Source organism: Miniopterus schreibersii, assembly GCF_964146895.1.
Source record: "Miniopterus schreibersii genome assembly, chromosome: 11".
In the NCBI taxonomy this organism is placed as follows: domain Eukaryota; kingdom Metazoa; phylum Chordata; class Mammalia; order Chiroptera; family Miniopteridae; genus Miniopterus; species Miniopterus schreibersii.
In genome coordinates this window covers 39,502,845-39,524,779 of record NC_138111.1, presented here as the reverse complement: position 1 = coordinate 39,524,779, position 21,935 = coordinate 39,502,845, and the positions used below count along the sequence as shown (strand labels likewise).

General features: G+C 38.3%; 1 protein-coding gene across 7 annotated transcripts in view; it reads right to left on the bottom strand.

The window, feature by feature from the left end:
• Positions 1 to 21,935, bottom strand: part of TRPM3 (transient receptor potential cation channel subfamily M member 3) — a 738,103-nt gene that overhangs the window by 167,435 nt on the left and 548,733 nt on the right. For all 7 annotated transcript variants that reach the window (XM_081150433.1, XM_081150432.1, XM_081150430.1 and 4 more), the window contains exon 6: positions 11,298 to 11,469. In XM_081150433.1, coding sequence (XP_081006559.1) covers positions 11,298 to 11,469 — 172 coding nt within the window. The remainder of the gene's footprint in view (positions 1 to 11,297; positions 11,470 to 21,935) is intronic.

Sequence of the window (21,935 nt, the reverse complement as noted above, 5' to 3'; positions counted from 1 at the left end):
ACACGTGTATCTCAGTCTCTAAAACAGGTGACCCACTCACCATTTGTGAAGAGAAGCTGTACTAATTAATCTTAATAACTCTCAGTGCAGCAAATACTCTCAATTATATATTTACTGGCATTCAGAAGGTTTCGAGGGCCCTTCAGCTGTATCTTGTCAAATTATTAGTTACCACTTAGGAATGATGAAAATGTAGGAATGTCAAATTGGATAATTGGTATATAAAAAGGCTTTAAATTCCCCACAAGCTCAACTGTTTATTAGGTCTCATCAAATGTTCCTCACAGAGCAGGAAGATAGGCTGTTCATATTCCCTAAGGCAGGTCTTTTCCTCCAACAGGGTCAAAGCCCAGTTATAACCTTTCCTACTCAGGATGGATTTGAGAAGCCGACTAGTCTCCACTCTACTGTGTGTTACAAAAATATAGGTCACATTTTTCCAGAATTTATCTTTGAAACATTAATATTAATAGTATAGTGTCATAGAAACATCAAATTTATTCCATTCATTTTTAATATCTTGGGATTTTAAATGTTATCAAATAATGTGCAGCAAAATGTATGGCTAAGGATCCATTATGGAAGGCTCATGCATCACGTATAGCGTGCTAATATGCAAGCAGTCTGAGGCTAAAGGGATCTGTTCAAGTTCGTTAACTTAAAAAGTTAACTAAACCAGGATGGTCTAAAATAACCTATATAGTTCTAGACAGCTTGTCTCAATCTGATTCCAAGGGAAAATTACAATTTCCAGAGCCAGTGGCTCTTTAACTACTTATCACTAAAAAACTCACAGATGAAGAGAGAATGGGCAAGATATGAAGCATACACTACGGGAGCTATTTTTGGACAAGGCTTCCCATATCACTGGAATGGCAGATGCATTTTATCTCATGTGCCAATGCCAGCTGCTTCTTAGTAACTATCTGGAATGCTATTCTGAAAAGGTGTGGCAAAAACTGCTATCTGTGCCCCAATATTTATTCTTCCTTTTCTTCATAGTGATAGAATTTTTAGCTGGCTATGTGTTTACCCAGGATAAAGACTATATTTTAGAACCCCTTTTTAGTTAGGTGTGGCCATGTGATCAAATATTGATCAGCACATAGGATGTAAGCCAAAATGGGGAGTGTGACTTTCTTATTGTGCCTCTAAAGGGAAGGGCCATGATTTTTCCCTTGCTCTTTTTTTCTGATTACTTCTGGCCAGAATGTAGATGCAATGGTGAGCTCCCATGGGCCATGAAAACAGAGATGCGCAGGAATCTGAGCTCTCAGCACTGTGATGTTATAGCATCAGATCTGGACTCATGTTCAGAATACCATAAGCACGAGGAATAAACTCCTGTCTCATTTAGGCACCCACTGTTCTGAGTCTTTATTCTAGCAGAGAACCTGTGTTCTAATGCATGAAGATGGTTCTGGGCTATATGAAGGCCCAGTGGGAAGTGTCATGCTAGGTTTGCAATGTCGACAAGGGCCTGATGGTCTCATGATAACTCTTACTGTGTGGATACCCAACTTACTCCAAAGTGGCAAACTTTCCAAAGAAACTCTCCTGTAGCCATACCTTCTACCTTCCCTTTGCCATCTGCCTCCCTCTCTGTGCTACTGTTGACCACTTCAGGCAGGGACTCTCTGTATTTGGTATAAATACAAAGAAATGAGACTGACTTAAAAATCATGGGACTAAAAAGAAATAATATGTGTGTACTAATAATATATCACTTATTTATATATAAATAATTACAGTCCTTTAAAATTGCCTCCTGGCATACTATGTGTTATTTCAATGATGCTGTTTCTAAAACGGTTTTGAAATTTTTTTGAAACTGTAAATTCACATGTTTCTTATAATAATAGGACTGGGTCAAATCACTTAAATTTCTTTCATGTCAAATCAGCATCTCTTTGTTGAGTGCTTACTATGTGCCTTGATATTAGCTTTGGTGTCAGAGAGGTTGGTAAATCTGTTAAGGATGTCAATGGTACTCTGTAGATAACCTATGTCAAATTTCCAGAGTAAGTTGATTTTATAATTTAACAACAGGAAAATACTCATATATAAAAGCTGTCTACTGCAGTCCAGGGAAATGAGAGACAAATACCAGAATGAAAGATGAATTTTTTAAAAGCACTGCTTTGTGGTGTTTTATTTCAAGAATTTACTCATCCACTCAAGTTTTATATTACTGCCCTACTCCTGTATTTCCAAAACAATTCTCAGTCTTTTATTGATAAAAAACTAGAGTCCTCTTTGTATTCAATTCTGAGCTCTTTATTCTACTAGAACCTTGATTTATTAAAATATCCCTTGGGCAATGAATTCTATTGAGCAGGCTCTCCAGGGGCGTACAGGCAAAGTAACCACATCTCCAGGCCTCTGCCTCTACCCCAAATCAGCTAATGATTGTGAACTGTAGGATTTCTCTGAGCATCAAGCACCTAATGATAGGGAGCTCCCACAGCTGAGCATATTTCTAGTCACTGAGACGGAAGCGAATAAAGCAGTGGCGCTAAGAGCAGGTGCTGCTGAATCAGAAATTCTGATTTAGTTCATGAGTCAGTTCTACGTGGTAAGCAGGTCAGTGTGTCTCTCCAAATGAAAAAGAGCTTCCTTGAAAGGTCAACTCAAGTCCACTTACAATCTTCAAATACATTGAGAGCCCTAACAGAGACGGTGATTTTGGCCCTCACCCAGGAGAGAACAGGTTCGGAGCATCTGAAGTTAGATATAAAGAACCACCCAAGGGCAAGGGACATGAGGATTTGAAGGGGATGTATTAGGGCTGACACCCAGCCTGTGCTGTGGATGGATTTAGGTTACTAAGTCTTCACAGGTTGTTAAATATTTTGAATCTCACCAGTGGCTTACCACCGCTGCTGTTTCTACAAGTCTTTTAACTTGGAAAGATGTGGCCCTGCTGAATCAGCTATTGGAAATATTTGGGAGAAAAACAAAACAAAAAACAAAACAAAACAAAAAACAAACGAAAAGAAAGCTCAAGGAAACAAACACAGAGTAGTGTTTCCTAAGGGATGTGATTGGCATGTGTTTGAAACTGCCCTGCACGTGGTAGGATGCCAACGCTCCTGCCTCCTCCCCAGTGCCATTCAGCAGCACCAGAAATTATGTCAACCCCAAGTCCCCTTGACATTTTTTCAAAGCTTCCTAGAGGGCGCAGTGTTACCCTAGTGGAGGACTGCTACAGCCACATTTAAGAATTATCACCAAAAAACTGTGGTAAGGGAGCTAGGAAATAAATGATGCAGTCATGAGTACTTCTTTCTGATTATGGAAATTTCATTGAAACAAGATGCTTTAAATTGGTGTGTGTCACCTCACAGAGATGAGCTTTTAATTTATTATTATTACTATTATTATTTTTAATCTTCACTCAAGGATATGTTTATTGATTTTCTTAGAGTGAGGGGAAGGAAGAGAGAGAGAAAGAAATATCGATGTGAGAGAGAATCATCGACCGGCTGTCTCCTGTACGTGCCCTGACCAGGGATAAAAGCCACAGCTTTCTGGTGTATGGGATGATGCTCCAACCAACTGAGCCACACAGGCCAGGGCATGAACTTTTTAAAATAAAATCTCCTGTAACCAATTAGACTTTACCACCATTGACTCACTATGTGCATTAGAATGTTTATGGGGCTCACCTATCACACGAATCAGTGAAATGGGGAAATATTTGTTCCCATAACAAAGCATACCTTCTCAGGGATGATAGTCTGTACTGCTGGGAGACAATATTATTATCATTATTTTTGTTAGTTTGTGAAGTATGCACACAATCATATAAGAATAGGTGTGTTGGCTTAGGGACTGATTAATAAAACCTGTTTTCCAGAGAACTCTAAATAGCAATATCCTCAAATATCACATTTAATTATGTTTTATGAATTCTACAATCATTTCTGCTACTTGTTTACTTAGCAATGCCAAGCCCCTTTTAATCTGATCTGCTGCTTTACTGAAAAGTACTCTAGGTGGCTTCATCAGATGAGGCCACACTTAAATGTCAGTCAGTACAAAGGGGCAAAGAAAGAGAAAAACATCAAATTCTCTTTCAGGCAAATCCTGACAGTAGCAAAAGCACTGGTTAAGAAAATCTAAAGCTACCCAGATACTCCTGTCAAGTAACATCACAAAATAGGTGTATCTATAATGACTATCAATAATGCCTTAGACCTATGAATTTAGTCTGACATAGATTCCATTTTATAGCAGGGAGATGATAAAGTCAGACAATTCTAATCTTATAAGGAAAAGCCTTACAACCAAAGTTGATGTTCACAATATAATTAGATATGTAATCCAAATAAAAATTTGCATTCAGCCAAACCTAAAATAAAATTAGAAAACAAAGGAGTAATACTTTAATCAAACAAAGCCCAAAGAGAACTAGGTTTTTGACCTCTTTCTCCAATCATCTTTTTGAATAAAATGGTAAATTATAAGAAGGTAATCAATCTGATATTGGACCAAATCTAAACTTTTAAGATATATTCTGGGCCAATTTACATTTAGCCCAAGTTCTGACACCTCCAACAAGTAGAGTACTCAACAATCGTAACTGACGTTCACCATGATTACCCCCACACCCTGAAATAGCTTGAATCTCTAAAGAAATATTAATTTTTCTCATTATTCTCTATTTACTTAGGCAGGAGGAACACCTAAAGTTTAGAATATATTTTCAATACTACAGAAAAAACAAAGGAGTTTTCTGGTTATTGCTGCTATGACCGAGAATGTAAAGCAATTACTCCTCAATAAGTAATGTTAACAGAGGTTGGGTAGATATATTACAGAACATAACTTTGAGCCTCATTTTCCCCCTTGGACCCAAGGATACATGGCTTCTAAGCAATCAGAGCCAGTTTCCATGTGTGGTAGAGATAATCTGACAGGCTCTGATAGCCCTTGAATGAAAGGATCTGGGTCTCAGATTGGAATCTGTGGCAGCCAGGCCATGTAAACATGGGACATGGCTTCCCACTGGGGGACCACAGTGTCCTGAAGTCAGGGAGGAAACCAATCTTTCTGACCTGTCACATGCCAGAACCCTTTCATTCACTGACTCATTTAATCACACTGTCCCCAGTTCACAGTTCCAGAAACAAAGTCTAAGAGAAATGCAGTAATTTGTCTCAGGTTACAGAGCCATGACAATCTGAACTCCCATGTCTCCCTGCCACTTTCAGCTTATCGTCACTGGTGAAAAAAAAGACCTCTTTTCCCAAATGTTATCTTCTTGCCTCTTTAAAAAAAGCCACAATTTCTCAGGGTTTTCTATCTTCCTGTTTAAGAATTGCTGAGTAATATTTGTTTTAAATGGTTTTTGGCCCCCTAAGAGTAGAACTTGGGCTTGAAAAGATGATTGTCAACATTTTTTGGATGAATTTTTTAGAATGAAATAATGTAGTTCTTAATTTTTTTTTTTGGAAAGAATTGTTAAAGAATTCTTGGATAATAGTTGCTGTTATTTTGTCAGTTAAGGAAATTCTTCTAAAATCTACCCTACGTGTAGTCAACACAACTTAAAAAAAGGTTTGGTACTGAAATATTTATGGATGAAATATTTATGATCATGGAATATAATAAAAATTTAAGAATGCATTGTCTTAAAAATTATTCAAAGAAGAATGTCGGTGTGTGTATATAGCGGTATTATATATATGTATGTAAATATGCATGCACATAGGTGGTTGTAGGAATGTGCTGAGTTGACTCAACTTGTGTGAATATGTGAACATCAATAAAATAAACAGGTGGTATTGTTTATTATGGACCTTTGTTTACTTTAGTTTAAGTTTAGCATATGTGATATTTGGCAAGACTAACTAAAGATCTGGGTCACCTTTGATAATTTACTTAACCACCTCTCCGTACCTCAGTCTGGTCTTTTAGATGAATGGTTGTATATTGTCATGAATGCCAGCCGCAGGATTGCTTCCATCCATAGACACTTAGGATAATACTCTTGGGATTTATGTATATTGAGTAAATACAGCCTTGCTCCCTTGCCTCTCTCTACCTTTTTTGTACTTGCCTGACAAAATCCCAGCATGAGCTCAACCCAACTCTATGTCTACTCTACTACTCGAGCTGAACATAGATGGAAAGAAAACACACAATCCCAACTTTAAATTCCTGATCACAGATATCAAGTGGGTGCAGGTTGCTGTGGGGTAATCTTAATTTCTGTGGTCCATCCATTCTCCCAGTCTCTACACTAACTATAGTTCTTTTTCTCTCCCTGATCTACTATACGTCCTTCCTTCCACTCTCTCAGCACATAACCTGTATTATTTCCTTTAAATATAGATGCTATCTACAGAGAACTACCTAATCTACCCATATTTGCACCCATATACTCTGCTTTCTCTCCAGCTACACAGGATAAAATTGTCCCTGTTTCCCTACAGTCACATTCTTCATTTGTACACTGAATCTCATCCCTTCCCTCCTTCTCAAGGACCTTATTTCAATTCCCTTGAGAATGGTCCTCAACTCCCCTTACTTTTCTATAAAAACATGCCCCTTAGAAGCTCTAATCTGGTGTCTCTATGGATGACCATGCAGCACCCTCGATGTGTCTATTCCTTACCCTGAGTGCTCAATTCATTAGCAAGTCCTCTTGAGCTCTACCTTCAAAATATATCCTAGGACAAATATTGTGAGATTCCACTCACATGAGGTACTTAGAATAGGCAAATTCATACAGACAGAAAGTAGAACAGTGGTTACCAGGGTCTGGAGGGAGGAAGAAGTGGGGAGATAGTGTTTAATGGGTGCAGAGTTGCAGTTTGGGGATTATGGAAAAGTTCTGGGGATAGAGAGCAGTGATGTTTGCATGACAATGAAATGTACTTAATGCCACTGAAGTGTACAGTTAAAAATAGTTGAAATAGTAAATTTTAGGTCTTGTATAATTTGCTACATTAAAAAAGATGTTTAAAAATATATATTTATTTGAATCCAACCATTTGTTACTACCACTACTGATGCCATCCTAATTCAAACCACTGTCATCTCTCACCTCCATTATTGTAGCTACTTCCTAAAACATCTCCCTGCTATTAACATTGCCCCCTGCCTCAGCCTGATCTCCACACACAACAGCAGAGGGATGTTTTAAATCATAAGGGAGCTCCTGTAACTTACCAGATCAGAGCTCTGTTAGAATAAAATCCAACTCTTTACAAAGGTCTTGCTCTTCACTGAACACCTGGGGCCTTTGTCCCTGCTTTCACTCTCCCCAGAATGCTCTTTCCACAGCTGGCTCCCCAACTTCAGGTCTCTGCATACACATCACCTCCTCCTAGAGGCCTTTCTTGACCACCTAATCTATCATAGCCTCCCAACACACACACATACACGCACATACACGTGCACACATGTATCCCTGCATATATCTTTCTGCTTTATTTTCCTTAAGAGTGCTGTTTACTACCATACATCATACATTTACTTGTTTACTTGTTTACTTATTACTCTGCTTGCCCCTCTTTACTTAAGCTCAGTGAATTGCCTACCACTGCTTTTCTAGACCTTAACCATGACTGATACATACTAGGCATTCAAGAAATACTTGTTTCATAGAGGCATGACTGAAATTGTTTGAGGCTTTGCATATTAAATATGAAGTTTAGAAAATTGCAGATGGAAGAAGAGTGTTCCAAAACAGGCAACTGCTCACATCTGGAAGGATTCTCCAACAACAAAGCCCTTCAATGACCAATGATGATACTCAGGACAGACTGTTGGCAGCAGGAATGAGTGGAGGGAGAAGAGAGATGAGATCATAGAGGCCAGAGTCGTATGGAAAATTGAAGACACTGTGCTTGTAATATGCTATTATGAATAATTGGCATGTTGATGAAAAAGGGTTTAAAGGTCTCCTGAGCAGGATTCACCAAATATTTAAGGAAAATACTCTTCAGAAGATTATATCATTATGTGAGAAAACAGACTTGTTGAAAGGTTACTGTGGCATGCAAATCACCCCTAAGTGATGAGGAGGAATGGCACTTAATGAAGAAAATGCTGAGTGCAATTCAGACATCCCAGGATCTAAGTATGACACGTGGTGGATAGTATTTTTGTGGTAGAGTGGTATACAGTTATTATGGCATAGTGTCTAATTATCAGGAGACTAAATTGGGCCTCCCTGAAATTGAGTTCCACTGGTATATTTTACATTTCTTAAACTTTTGAACAATGAAAAGAAAAAGCAAAGGGGGGTTTTAAAATAAACTTCTAGAATAAAAAATTGTTTTTAATAGGAAGAAAAACATTACTGTTACTTGTGATATAAAGAAAAAAATAGTGTCCAGATTAGACAGAATTACTACACTAAAATATTTACTGCAGACTGCATTGAAGGTTTGTATTCTTTGTTCTGCTGTTTCCTGCTATGACCAGGTCAGCTCTTCCCCTTCTCTCTCTATCCTGTTCTGGAGGCTGCTCTGTGGGGGCTTTGCTGCTAACTGACCAGAGCTCTCAAGATCCCACACTACTTCCATGAGCCCCAGGGGGTCACTCCTTGCTTAAACTCTGAGGGCCTTGCTGCCCTGTCCTTGCTTTGTGAGGTGAATGTAGTGACAAGAGAAATAGACCCAATTACTCATGAGTCCCTCACTTGGAGGGTGACCCACCATCTCAGTTTGACTGGGACCGAGGGGGCCTGAGGACATGGCACTTTCAGTTGCTAAATCTGAGGAAGTCCTGGGAAATCTGGGACAAGTTGGTCACTCTTCCACTATTAAGTTCAGTGATTGAATTGAAGTCAGAGCTAACTCAAGGCTTTTAACTTCCTGTGACCTCAGGGGTGTCCACTGGGCAACTTTAACCCTCCTGCTCCTACTTAATTACATTCACTGAATGAGAGTTTGTGAGTTTCTATTAAGCCTCAAATATAGTCCCCAAAGGAAGAAGAAAAGAAAAATTATGTTTATAAATTATGATAATTATAATGACCATGTGTCTCCCTCTGTCCTCAACCCCTACCCAATTCCAGCTACTATCACTTACCCCACTCTGGGGGTTCAGTCCTACCCCAGACTCTGGGCCTAATTTTGAGTGTGGACTTGGAGCATTTCAGGAGGCCAGCATCTTTGACCTTATGGCTCAGCTCGGTAGCTGGGTTTGTGCTTCCCTTGACTGGGTCCCCACTTGTCAATGTTCCTGTGTGCTGCTACCTGCCTTGCTAATCTAACAAGGGTCCAGTGTTCCCACAAATGGGAGGCGGTGTTTGTGGGATCCTGGCTCGTCCAGCATCCCCCATGTCCTGACCATCTGCTTTGGGCTGCTCCTCAACTCTACATTGCTGGGCTCTGCTCCTCAATGGGCCTTCCTGGGCCTCCCCTGCAGGGTCATCCACACATGCAGCACCTCTGTGAGTTTTAGAGAAAGGCACCCTCCAGGTATATCAATTACAAAAGGGTCCCCTTTTTGGGCTGACCAATTAGAATAGAACATCCTTTCCTGGGGCAGCCTGTGAGGCACAGGCTTGGCTAACAGAGCCCTGGCTAGGTTTTAACTCCCATGGGCACCCCTTAGCTGGGTGTATAATTTATACAATCACGCCTACCTCTCCTCCTAACACTACTGACTGATGTCTCAGCCTAAACCAGGACCTGACATAATGACATGCTTGGCTTGTCTGGACAGATTTTATCTCATTACTGAGCACTCAGCTTGAGTGAATTTTCCCCTGGTCCACCCTGCTCCCATCTCCTTCAGCTTTCAGATCACTCCCATGTAGGGTCTTCATCTGATGGTGTAAAGAAAGTAATGCTACAGCCTATAAAAAATCTAAACAGATAATGGTAATTACATAGTATTTACCCATTCTATCAAATATTATAATAAAATTCAACTTTAGTATAACAAAACCTACCACCCCTTGCTTATAGTGCTTTATTACATTTGATCAATGCAGGTCTCTGGATAGATTTTCTAGTCTTTTTAGCTCCTTTTTTTTCCCCAAAAGATGTTAACCTCAGGATAATACTGTGTTTTCTCTTTCCAAAGACAGTTGAGGGTTCTTAGATAGAAGAGAATTTACTAATACAATTTTGATTTCAGGACTACACCAAAATTTATTGTCTCAGACTTCCCTGTGAAACGATGGAGGTATGAAACTTGACTGCCTAAATGGCAGCAGTTCCTGAAAAGTAAAACCAGAAAGGAGAGACTAAGGAAAAGAAGTTGTGATCTTGTAGGCTGAACATCCCAGTCCTTGGAAGAAGGTGGGAAGGTGGTCATAGCATGGAAACCCCACTGGGGACAGATGCAGAAAGATTAGAGAAGAGAAAAGCCATTGGGACAAGTTGAACTACATTATAGTGAACTTTTGAAAACTTATCTAACCAGAGAGAATCTTTTTTTTTTTAATTTAGAATTGTGGGTTTTGAAAATTCCATCAATTCAATTCAAGTTTCCCTGATGGGACACAATTATTATAAAGTTTGAGCCCACCGAGAAGCCTCGAGTGTTACTTTGTGAAAACAAATTGAATTTTACATTGTCAGAAGAATCAGTAGATTATTTTCACACCTCTGTCACATTTAAATGCAAGGCACTTAGTGATCTGGGAGCACTGCTGTTTCTACAATGCTACCTTTCACAGTTAAAACAAATGTATACACAATGAAAAAAGCATAGAACACATGAATAAGAGAATTTTAGTGTAAACATTGGATATGTATTATATGGTACACATACATCTAAATACATACATATCAAGAGACAATGAATGAATGCGTACATAAAACTGAAACAATTGAAGTTTCATCAAGATGGTTACACATGATGCTTTAGTTTAGAGAATGTCATTTCTCTTGAAATGTCTTCACACAGCCATATCTGTGCTAAGATCAAAGCCAAATATTTTTTCTTTTTTTCCCCAGCTACCAAATATAGCTTAGTAAGTAGAAACAATTTCCCTAGGGTGCCTTTTCCCCTTGAGAGTATTGATAAAAGATGTAGGAAAAGTTTGGAGAGAAAAGCTTATTTGCATCCACAAACTCCAGATGGAGTTGAATTTTTCATGCATGATAAATGAGATGGAGTCCACTCATTTGTGTGTGATCACTCCATACGCCCCCAATTCTCCTCTAGACAACTTCCTCTAATTCTAGCCACCGGCCCAGTAGAAATAATGATCCATGTTTGAAACGTGCTCAGGTTTTCAGAATATTTCTGCATGGTGTACTTAAAGTTATTCGCTTTCAACACACTTCCTAGGAGGCACGACAGTGGGAAAAGCAGCTACTTACTTGTGTTTATCTTCTGGAGTGAAATATGCTTTTCCAGTTGTCTCCTAAGTTTCACCTCTGCTCCGTATTTCCCGGTGGTTCCGTTGTCAGCCAGAATGAAGTGGGAATGCATGCTGTTGAGAACAGTGAGCTTGCTCATGGGGTTGGACATGGTCTGATATGGCCGGACAACCTGCAGGATTTCAAAAGGAAGAGGCAGAAGTCAGAGAAAAGAAAGCAAAAATTTAGAAGGAGAAATGGACAGAGAAAAGAGTGAAAGAAAATCAATTATTTGGCACAGTGAAAGCATAGTCTACTTCTTCTTTGAGTAGAAGCAAGATGTATGGCAAATATCTATTCAAAGCACGATTATGCTTAAAGGATTATATATTTATTTATTTATTTACTGAATGCATACAGAAGCTAGAGTTTGTGCTTTCACTGTACACAAAAATTGGCATATGGAGTGTTGTTTCATTTTGAAGTTGATCTTTTATTTGCTGATGAACTAAAAATGATATTTCAATTTAGTTATTTTGTTTTTTTCTTTCTTTTCTCTATCATGTTTATACTCTAATAGGAACAGCAGAGCAATGATGATTCTGGAGAATGGTAAAGACTGAGGGGCGGGGGGTGAATTTTTCTGCCAAGTGCATTCAATCATCTGAAATTATTATTTTAAGTCCACACTGTTCTTATTAGACACCTTATTTAAGTGGAAATGTGGAATGTAAAAGAACTGCCTCATGAGATAAATGAGTCAGGTTCAAAATGATCATCACTGTCTTATTTTTTGTTATTGTTGTTATTTTAATTTCACAGTGAATTACATTACCTGAAACAGAACAATTCTGTGTGGTCTTTCAGATTTTTGATTTAAAAAGTAAGCAAAACCTATTGTGAGCTAGTTGCTTTATACACATGAACTATATTCCTTGCAACAGTCTGCCGAGGTAGAGGTTATTATGTTTATTTTGTAGATGAAGAAACAGGTAAAGTAGATTTTCCAGGAGTTCACGATGCACAGAACCAGAATTCACACCCAGGGCAGCCTGATTCCAAAACCTATGCTTCTTCCCACTTTCCCCGCTGCTTACGCACAATGAAAGCAACATGTGTTGCAAATCTACTCCTAAAGTACTTAGGTAGAAACTTCCCTCTAGACAACGAAAAGGAACCTTCAGCAAGCTCAGTGGCACACAGCAGCGCCATCACAGGGATCCCTGTGCTGAGTCGTCAAAACAGACAGGACAGAAACACATGCTGTGTGGGTTATTTCTGTGCCTTTGTGCAGTATGTACATTACCTGTGAAGGTGAGATAGATGCTCTTGTTCATTCCCAGTATGTAATAACCCACCATGAAAAAAGGTGTGGTAAGATTGAGTGGTTTATTAAAGGAATTACAAAGTAATGTAATAAGGACAGTCTTCAACAGTAAAGATCTCATGAAAGTCACCTTTTTTTTAGATCTCGATGCTGATTTTGAAATTCGACATTTCTATGTGCCTGGCAGTCACAATCTACTCAATAAATAGTGAATGAATGAATAGGGCAATTTGAGACAGACATGCTTTTGTTCAAAACTGGAAAAAAAGCCCTCTCTTTCCTGAATTGTTTGGGAGTTGATATAATCTAAATTTAAAATGTGTAATTGTGAGCTTTTGAAATTCATTTCTTTTAATATTTGTCCTATTTGTTAATGTAGGATTAATATAACTAATTGATAGCTTCACTTTAGTTGGCTCTTATTGATAAAGGAAACCCAGAACTTTTTGATTGTTGTTTCCGGTCATCACATGGAACAATACTCAATTACTGCTTTGTCTACAGTACTGAATGAGAGTCCCCCAAATACAGAGACGATGGTTGGCTAACTCCATCCCGAGCTCCTTATCACTGGAAGAGTAGGTCGCTTGTGGTTGAAATTCCCATTTTGTTGTTGCTCATTTCTGACCATAGAACATTCATCCTACATCAGAGTGGACGTTAATAAATATTAATGCTCTGTTGAAAGAGGCTTAGCAGAAAGGCTTTCCCCTGTTCTTAAAGTGCCTCTGCGTTGTGCTTTTGGACAAAAGAAAATGCTTTAGTTTCTGTCTCCCCTTTCCTAACAGCAGTCTCTGCACCAAGAAGGCCCAAAGCAATTCTGTGAGCAGCAGGGTACAGATCTTCCAGAGGTTCAAATCCAGACATCTGTTCTAGCTGAGACATGAGGACATGTTTTCTACTTCCTGGGAACCTAGTTAAAGACCATCAGTGAAAGTGACATTTTCAAATGAAGAAAGGCATGAAAATAATTCTGGGTCAAGCTCATGTACTCACCACAATCTGGGAATAAAAGGACAATTAAGTCATCAGACTATATTCTACGTATCTGTTTGTTTTACCACAGGATTCTAAGGACACTGGTGCTCCTGTCTTCTGAGTGTTGGCCTTCTTTTCTTGGGAAACATGGCACATCAGTTCTCTGGGAGCACTTGTACATTTGACAGGACAGGAGGTCAAGTTTACAGTATCACTCATGCATTTTAATTTCTTTATCTTGTTGCTCCCCATTTCTTTTGATCTTATGTGAAGGGTAAATTAAAGGTGATCATGTTTCACCAGAAATTTTGTCTGCTGAATAGGGGATATAAATCTAAAATAATTAAAATGTCCTAATTTATTTTCTAGTCATCATTGGAGGAAGATGTGCTGACTCCTGGAACAATTCTGAATGTATGAGCCATGGAAATCTGCTTGAAACCCAGTTCTGCCAATGGCTGTGTGAATCTGCGTTTCATATTTTTAATCTCTGAAAGGAAAAAAAGTGAAACCACTTACCTTGGATGAGATTATGTGTAAAGTACCTGGCACCATGCCTGGCTCCTGGCAGGCAATCTATAAATGTGAGTCTTTTCTTAAACTCTGCTTTATTTTACCAACTATAAAGTGATTTTCCAGTTGCAAATTGGTGACCAAAAGGAAACAATGGGAGACAAATCACTGACTTTTGTTTTACACAAGGGATTTAAATGAAGCAATGTAAGTAAAGGTAAAAAATTAGCAATCAGTTGGCAAAACAGGCAAGGTGTTTTTTCTTTGTGGTGTCCTCCCAGGCAGATTATGAGGGTGATGCTCTGTAACTATTTGTTGATTAACTACAAAGCAGGAAATAACTTCCCCAATACTTCTGAGGACTGCATTTTGGCCTAACTTGCCTACAAAGTCCATTTGATATTCCTCATTACAAACATAGTGGCAGTCAACTTTTGTTTGAGTCTCAATTTGCATATCTATAAAAGATTTATTGATCTTCCTGTTATGTTCTTCAAATAGAGAAAAATAATGCCTTTGCATTACATAAGTACAAATGAATTTTTATCTTCAACAAAATTTTGGAAGTAATGCATTCACTTTCATTTTTAAGAGCTCATAAAAAGAGGACTTTTTAAAAATGTGTGTGTGTGTGCATGCATACGTGCTTGCACAGTAAGAGAAACTGACATATTCATGACTTGCAGGTATGTTAGATTATTCTACCATGTTTCACAGCCAGTGTATCCTAAGAGTCAAGCCCTAATGACTTATAGCATCCATTGTATGTCATGGATCACCTTCTCTCTTAAGACTAAAGGATGGTCCAAGTTACTCAAGAGAATTGAGAAGAGAGTCACTCAAATACTTTTTGTGTCTTATAGTTCAGATGAAGAATCTGGAATGAGAAAGGCTGACTGGCGTCTAAAAGGCCTGCATATCAATTGATTTCTCATGAATGGTGAATACAGTAGTATCTAGATCCAGAAGGGAAATTTGGTTAGAAATGGAATTTAGAAACTTAGTACTCTTTGTGTATTATGGGTCAGAATACCTCTAAGACTGGGGTGGGGAACCTTTTTTTCTGCCAAGGGCCATTTGGATATTTATAACATCACTGGCGGGCCATACAAAATGATCAACTTAAAAATTAGCTATGAAAAAAGCTCCTAGATTTATTGAATTCCCAGTCCCACCTATGGTTGCCTTGGCAGGGCCAGACTAAAAGATTTTTTGAGCCATATATGGCCGGGGGCTAGACGTTCCCCACCCCTGCTCTAAGTATTCTTGTCCCTCAAGAGTAGATGAGAGACTTCTTCACTCATTAACCCACTGTACAGGTTGGTAAAATTCTGGTTCCAAGGCCTTTGTATACCTTGACTCTGAAACAAAGAAGGAATGAAGTGGCAGCTGTTTAAGGGGTTAACAGAGGTGAAGGTCCTTTAAATAAGGCATTTGTAAGGTCATTATCATTGCCAGGAAGGACTGATCCAGAGGCACTGAAGAAAAACTGAACATCCTTCATGTGCTGGTGCCAGAGTGCTGCATTTATTTGCCCTGGAGGGGCTTAAATTGGTCATTTGGGAGCTGATCTAAGACACTTGCATGAGTTTTCCCAGCTATTTTCATGAATGTTCTGGTCACACCCAGGAGTACATATTAGGAAGTCAGGAGATGGGCATTCTAGTTCTAGGTCTTCTAGTTACTAATTTGTGATCTTTAACAAGTCTTTGAATTCATTCATTCTTTTACTCACTAATGAAAAATGTCTTGAGAAAATGAGTGTGATAAGTACTATTGTACTGGTTTGAGGAGACGTATAATCTCACACCAAGGCAATGTCTCACAATAAAGTAGGGGCTTTCTACCTCTAAAATTGATTCTGGACAGCCTGCGTTAAAGAGTACAATTGTTTTTTTCCAAGTTAGTGCAAAACAATGACCCTCTGTGTGTTGGCTACAAAAAAAAAAAAAAAGCTTGCTTGCTCATGTCCTGAGTCTCTTCCATTTTGCTGTGTTTTCTATAACACAAGGGCAGTTTGGTCATCTGTGACTCCTTTCCTGAACAGAATTAGAGTTGAATCAGGTTTGTGAGTCATCAATCACAGGTCTTCTGCAATCCCAGACCTTATTACCTGGTGAGGTGTGTATCAGCAATACCCAGGCAAGTAGCAGGGTAGGGGATGTGTGTCCATAGAGTCATTCTTTCCCTCCCAATAGCACTATGATTTTAATTTAGGCAAGAAGAAAATTAACATTCACTGGCCACTTTATGTCAGGCACTGAGATAGACACTTTCACATGGATTAATTCATTTCAGGCTTATTTTATAGGTAAAACTATAGAGGCTCAGAGAAATGAAGTGTCTTGGCCAAATTTGCTCCACTAGCACTCTTTCCTCAAAATCCCATATAAATTCCTTTATAGACCAGGAGACATTTAAAGGGAGGACAGAGGACCCAGCCTCATTTTAAATTTCTAAAGGATATTATTGTTTTGCCAGTGGCTTAGCTGAGCATTAAAATCCTTCTGACATCTGGTCAGATTATTTCCAGATGAGTCCTCTAGAGCTGTAGAGTGTACTGAGATCAGCAAAGGCACCAGCAGGCAGCAAAATGGGGTTTGTGCTTTGGGGAGAGAGAAACAAAAGAGTGGTGAGGTTCTCTTAGGATCAGGCGTGTGATTTTGGGAGAGAAGAGGGGATACTGCTGAGAAGTGGGAAGCAACCTCTGTGTTTGTGATAAAGGAACATGGGGACTGAGAGAATGAAATGAAAAAAAAAAAAAAAGAAAGAAAAGAAATAAAGGCACTGTGTGTCCTTATAATCACAGAGAGACCTGTGCTAGTGGGGACACTGGCTTGTTGTATACTATTCAGACAGCTCAGCTGTAGGTCTAGGTATAAAGCAGGGTCATATTGAAACTCAGATGCTGCCTCTTAGCTCAGCAATTCAAACAAGAAAGCAGTAAACCCAGGGATCCATCTCCAAACAGGGCCCACATATTTTAGCTGTGTGACTCCCACTAAAACCCATGGGAAGAACAATTACACCGTTCTGCAGCACTTTGAAATGTGCTCAACTCGTGGGCTATGGAGTCACACCATCCTCATTCCAGCCCTTCCCCTTGAACAGGCTCACTTCCCTCTGTCCTGTCCTGTGGGGAACCATGTACCATTCACACACAGGGCTTACTGGCAGTGGGAAAAGACCCTTGAGTTAGAAAGAGGTTACATGTCTTGAAAATCACCATGTATCAGTGAGAAAAATTTAAAATATGTTCAAACTCTGAAAAAATCTTCCCTTAGTTTAGGCTGGGTTCAGTGGCTCACTTCTAAGAAATAGAATAAAATAGAAGCACCTACACACTTGTCAGTCAGGTGACCCTATTCGGGTTCTTACCCTCTGTGTCTCAGTGTCTCCATATGTAAATGGGAGATTAACAATAATAATAACCACCTCATTAAGGTGTTGTAAGGATATAAAGCTCATAGAACAATGCACATATGAACTCAAGTGGATGGATAGCCATTATTATTATGGAGAAATGGTATTGCATAGTAAGTAAGGATATGGTCTTGGGAGCTAGATGGCCTAGGTTTAAATCCCAGCTACATGCATTATTAGTCATGTAATATTGGGAAAGTTACTTAACCTCTTTGTGGTTAGTTTTACCATCAGTAAAATGGAAAATGTGATAGAAACACTAAAACTAACTTTTACTGCCATTAAGAGAATTAAATGACTAACTGTATAAAAGTGCTTAGATGGGTGCTGATATTCATTAAGCTCTACAAAAATGTTAATATTATTATTGTTGTCGTTGTTGTTATTTCAGTGATAAATGATACACCTCCAGGCTAAAACTTTCATATCCTGCCACCAACCCTTTGCATACATATTCTTTCTTTTCTCTTTCATTTACAAGGGTACAGATGGTTAATCTCCCCTTGAGCTCTGGACTCCTTCACCTCAGGGCCTCTCTAGGACTTATTTTATGAATTATCTCCCTATATCTCTAGCTTCTTTTCTACCATAAGCATATAAACAAACTCAAGTCTCTCCTATCTTGATGAAAAGATTCCCTCAATTTATGGCACCCTTTGGCTACTCACGCATATCTCTTCTCTTCACAGTCAAACCTATACAAGAGTAGTTTCTACTTCCATCTCTACTTCTCCTTCCTCAACCCATTAAAATGGGAGCTTGCCCTTCACCCTTCTAATACACAGTGAACCAGTGATGCCAATGATGTCAGTCTTGATAAATTGGATGAACACTTCGAAGTCCTTACATTCCATAGCCTCTCAATTCTATTTGGCATTGCCCTTCACTCCATCCTGAAACACACATTCCCCTTGGAATCCATAACACTCTCTGGCTTTGCTCCTACCTTTAAGCCTTTCTTTTGATTTTCATTGCAGGCTGCTTTCCTCTGCTCAGCCATAAAATACTGGAAGAGCATCAGGATCCAGGTGTAGGCCTTCCTTTCCCTCATGCTACACACTGTCCCTTGATGATCCCATCCACCAGAATGGCTCAGATAATTGTCATCCTTATGTTGATGCCTTCAGGAACCAGATCTTGCTCCTGAGCTTCTGCCTTCTAGTCTCACTGGCCTGCTCGATGTTTTCCCATGGAGATCTCAAAAGAACTTTAGAATCAACATGTCCATATCCAAATTCAACATTGTCTTCACTGCATCTGCATTCCCCTTATAAGTAAATGTAGCCTAGAACCTGAGTGTGGCCCAGGTTCAGTTAGCATTGGATCTTGTGTAACTGTATCAGACTTGGTGGGTCTCCTTGCCTCAGAACTTTTCCTCTGGTATCTCCTGGATACATCTTATCTAACATCGTAATGAAAGTTCAATAAACTCTGCATAAGGACTACTACTGTGGTAAGTTTTCTGAGCTTAGGATATGAAATCATACTTGGCTTGCCTTAGAAACCAGAATTATCAATCAGTGGTATTATTAGACTTGACTTTTTTTGGCTTGAAATATTAAAGTTGCATCAAAAGGACACTTTCCAATTAAATAAAATAACTTAAAGATTATAAAATTCTGAGAATAAACCTATAATTTAGGAAACGATAGGATATCTTTGAATGTCAAGATAATTTGATAACCACATAAGATAATGTGTTGGAAATCTCCCCAAACACAATTTTCATCCTCAAGTTAAAATGAACAGTACTTTTTCTTGTGATCATATCTGGGTTTTTAATTTGACATGTGTGTTGTTAATCTAGATTTGGGGAAAAAACAAATTATAAAGTCTACAGAAATTGTTCAATTACCTGAAAAAAATTGGGGAAGATTGTTTTCTAAAGTGATACAAGTCTAAAATGAGTCATATGAAAATTAAAATGCAATGGAAGTTCTTTCTTGACTTTACACTGGTGGCACTTTCATAGTCATCTATGCAAGTTGAGATTCTCTAAGGACAAAGTGAAGAACTCTGGCCACTCTCATTGAATCTATTTAGTTTAATTTACAGTCATACGATATTTCCCAATTATCTCAGCTAATAATAAGAACATAAGATCATTAAATATTTTCTTCTACCTTACTTGGCACAGTATTAAGAGTATGGGCTCTGGAGACAGTGGCTCTTCGTTCTAATCCTCATTTAGTTGCCTTACTATAAAAAAGGATAACACATACCTCATAAGGTTGATAATATATATGCCATCACAGAAAGCACCCTCAAATAAGAGCTAAATAAACTATAATTGCCATGATTATGATTATGCTCATAGAAATTTTATGAAGATAGACAGAACAGGTGTTTTTATAGTCCACTTAGAGATGAAACAATCCAATCTTATGGAGTTTAAATGACATGCCAACGTTTCATGTTCACAAAAAATATTATATCAGTGGTTATTATGAAATAAACAAAAATAATTCAGTCCCTCTTTTTGAAGAGTTATTCATTAAGCTGGGGGAGAAGACAGTTCTGAGGGAACCGCAATCAGGATATGACATTACGGGTGACGTTAGTCAGAGGAGGTGTCTTGGTGGAAGCGAGTCCTGAGGTTAGTCTGATTGAAATGTGGAATTGTGGGTTGTAATAGAAGAAAGGAGTAGTAAGAATAATATGAAGAAATCATCGGGGTTAACCTCAATAGCTGAACAATGTACATTTTCATGTCTTATGTCAAGACAAAAAAGTATTACTATCTCAGTATTCATAGCATTATTCCTAACCAAAGTCTGTTATATTAATTTATTAATTGAGAAAAGAAGGATTTGGTTAAACAGAAGACATTTAAAGAATTTATGCTAGTTTTATCATTCAGTTAAGTAGATCATGCACTTCTTAAAGGGTTTAGAGAAAGACCTGTTCTCATTCTACACTTTGCCCACAGACCCAACATACTGAACTTGAACCATCCACCTTCCACCTTGAGTTGCTAAATATGAAAATAGTTTTCTATTCATGTTTGGTTAAAAAATGCCCTCACTATAGTCACTATAGTATGATCAAGCTTGGGAGTAGGATTAGAGATAAAGTTGTACGATAAGGTTGTGAACTAGTTAAGATCTATCATAGTATTTTTTCCATAATGTTTATTTTCCTTGTAGCCTGAATCTCATCATGCCCAATCCAGCTTCATCAATATTTATTGAGCACCTACTATGTTTGAGGCTCTAATTTGAGCTCTGAGAATCTAAAAATGCATGCCTTGCATCTTTAAAGTCTAACTTAACGTCTAGCTAAGAGATTAGACCTGAAGGGAGGTAAATGCTTCAAGATATCTAGAAGCAGACTCAGGGCAAATTAATCTTTTTTCTATATGTTTAGAGCTAGTTTTGCCTTTATAGTAGCATTTCAAAGGTATATTCATATTCTGAGGTGAATAGCAACTAGCAACTGCTGTGTTGGCTACTTCTATAAATAGCATAACTCTAGTAATACTTGAATGTTCAGCTTCTAAAAGTGCTCATTTGACAGCCAGCTCCACAGAAATAAAATAATCTATATTTTCTATCAGTTGGGCAATAAATCCACTGCAGGCATAAGAAATGGAGCCTTTCTTTTATTCCTATATTTTTATTTATTTCAAGTAAATTTCTTAGACTTCCCTTGACATTTATTTTGTGCCATGTCAACATTATTCTGGAATGCAGACAGAGGCTTGACCAAAAATGCAACTATTCTATTTTTTCATTTTGATAGAATTCTGAGGTGGTCAATATTTTTAACAATACATTAGTTTTTCCCCCTGTTAACTGAGGTTTATTTTTTGATGTTTATTACATGCGTGTTTAATGAGATAAAGTGGAAGAAAAAGGACAGAGGCACTAAATTAAGCTACCTATGAAAATTGTTACAATTACTTAAGAAGCTTACCAGAAAACACTTCTATTTTGATTCTTTTTAGGGGTATTTTTACCATAATCACCAACATTTTATTAAAATTCTACTTCTATGACAACTTACCATTACATTCTTTTTGAACGATCACATTAGAATAGCAAACACATATTAAAAATTCCCTCAAACTATGTCCTAATATACACCAAATAATTTTGCTCCATTAATTTAAAGCTTGAAAAACAGACTCTATTATTACACAAGAGCCTGAGAAATTCTATGCACATTCCAATTCCCCAGTTTTTGTGAAAACTGTACTAGCGTGGTTGAAATTCAGTGGATCTTGGTCAAAGATTTACTGAAAAACTAAAAGGTAACTGCTTTTTCCTATGTTCTCTCCAACCTGCCAATTTCATTTCCTTTTTTCTATGCTCTCTCTGCAGGTTCACTTGGCTCTTGGTGAGCTGTGGCTTGCCTTTATTAGACTCCTGTGAGCAGGAACAATGAATGTGCACATTTTACTGTACACACAGTGGCTT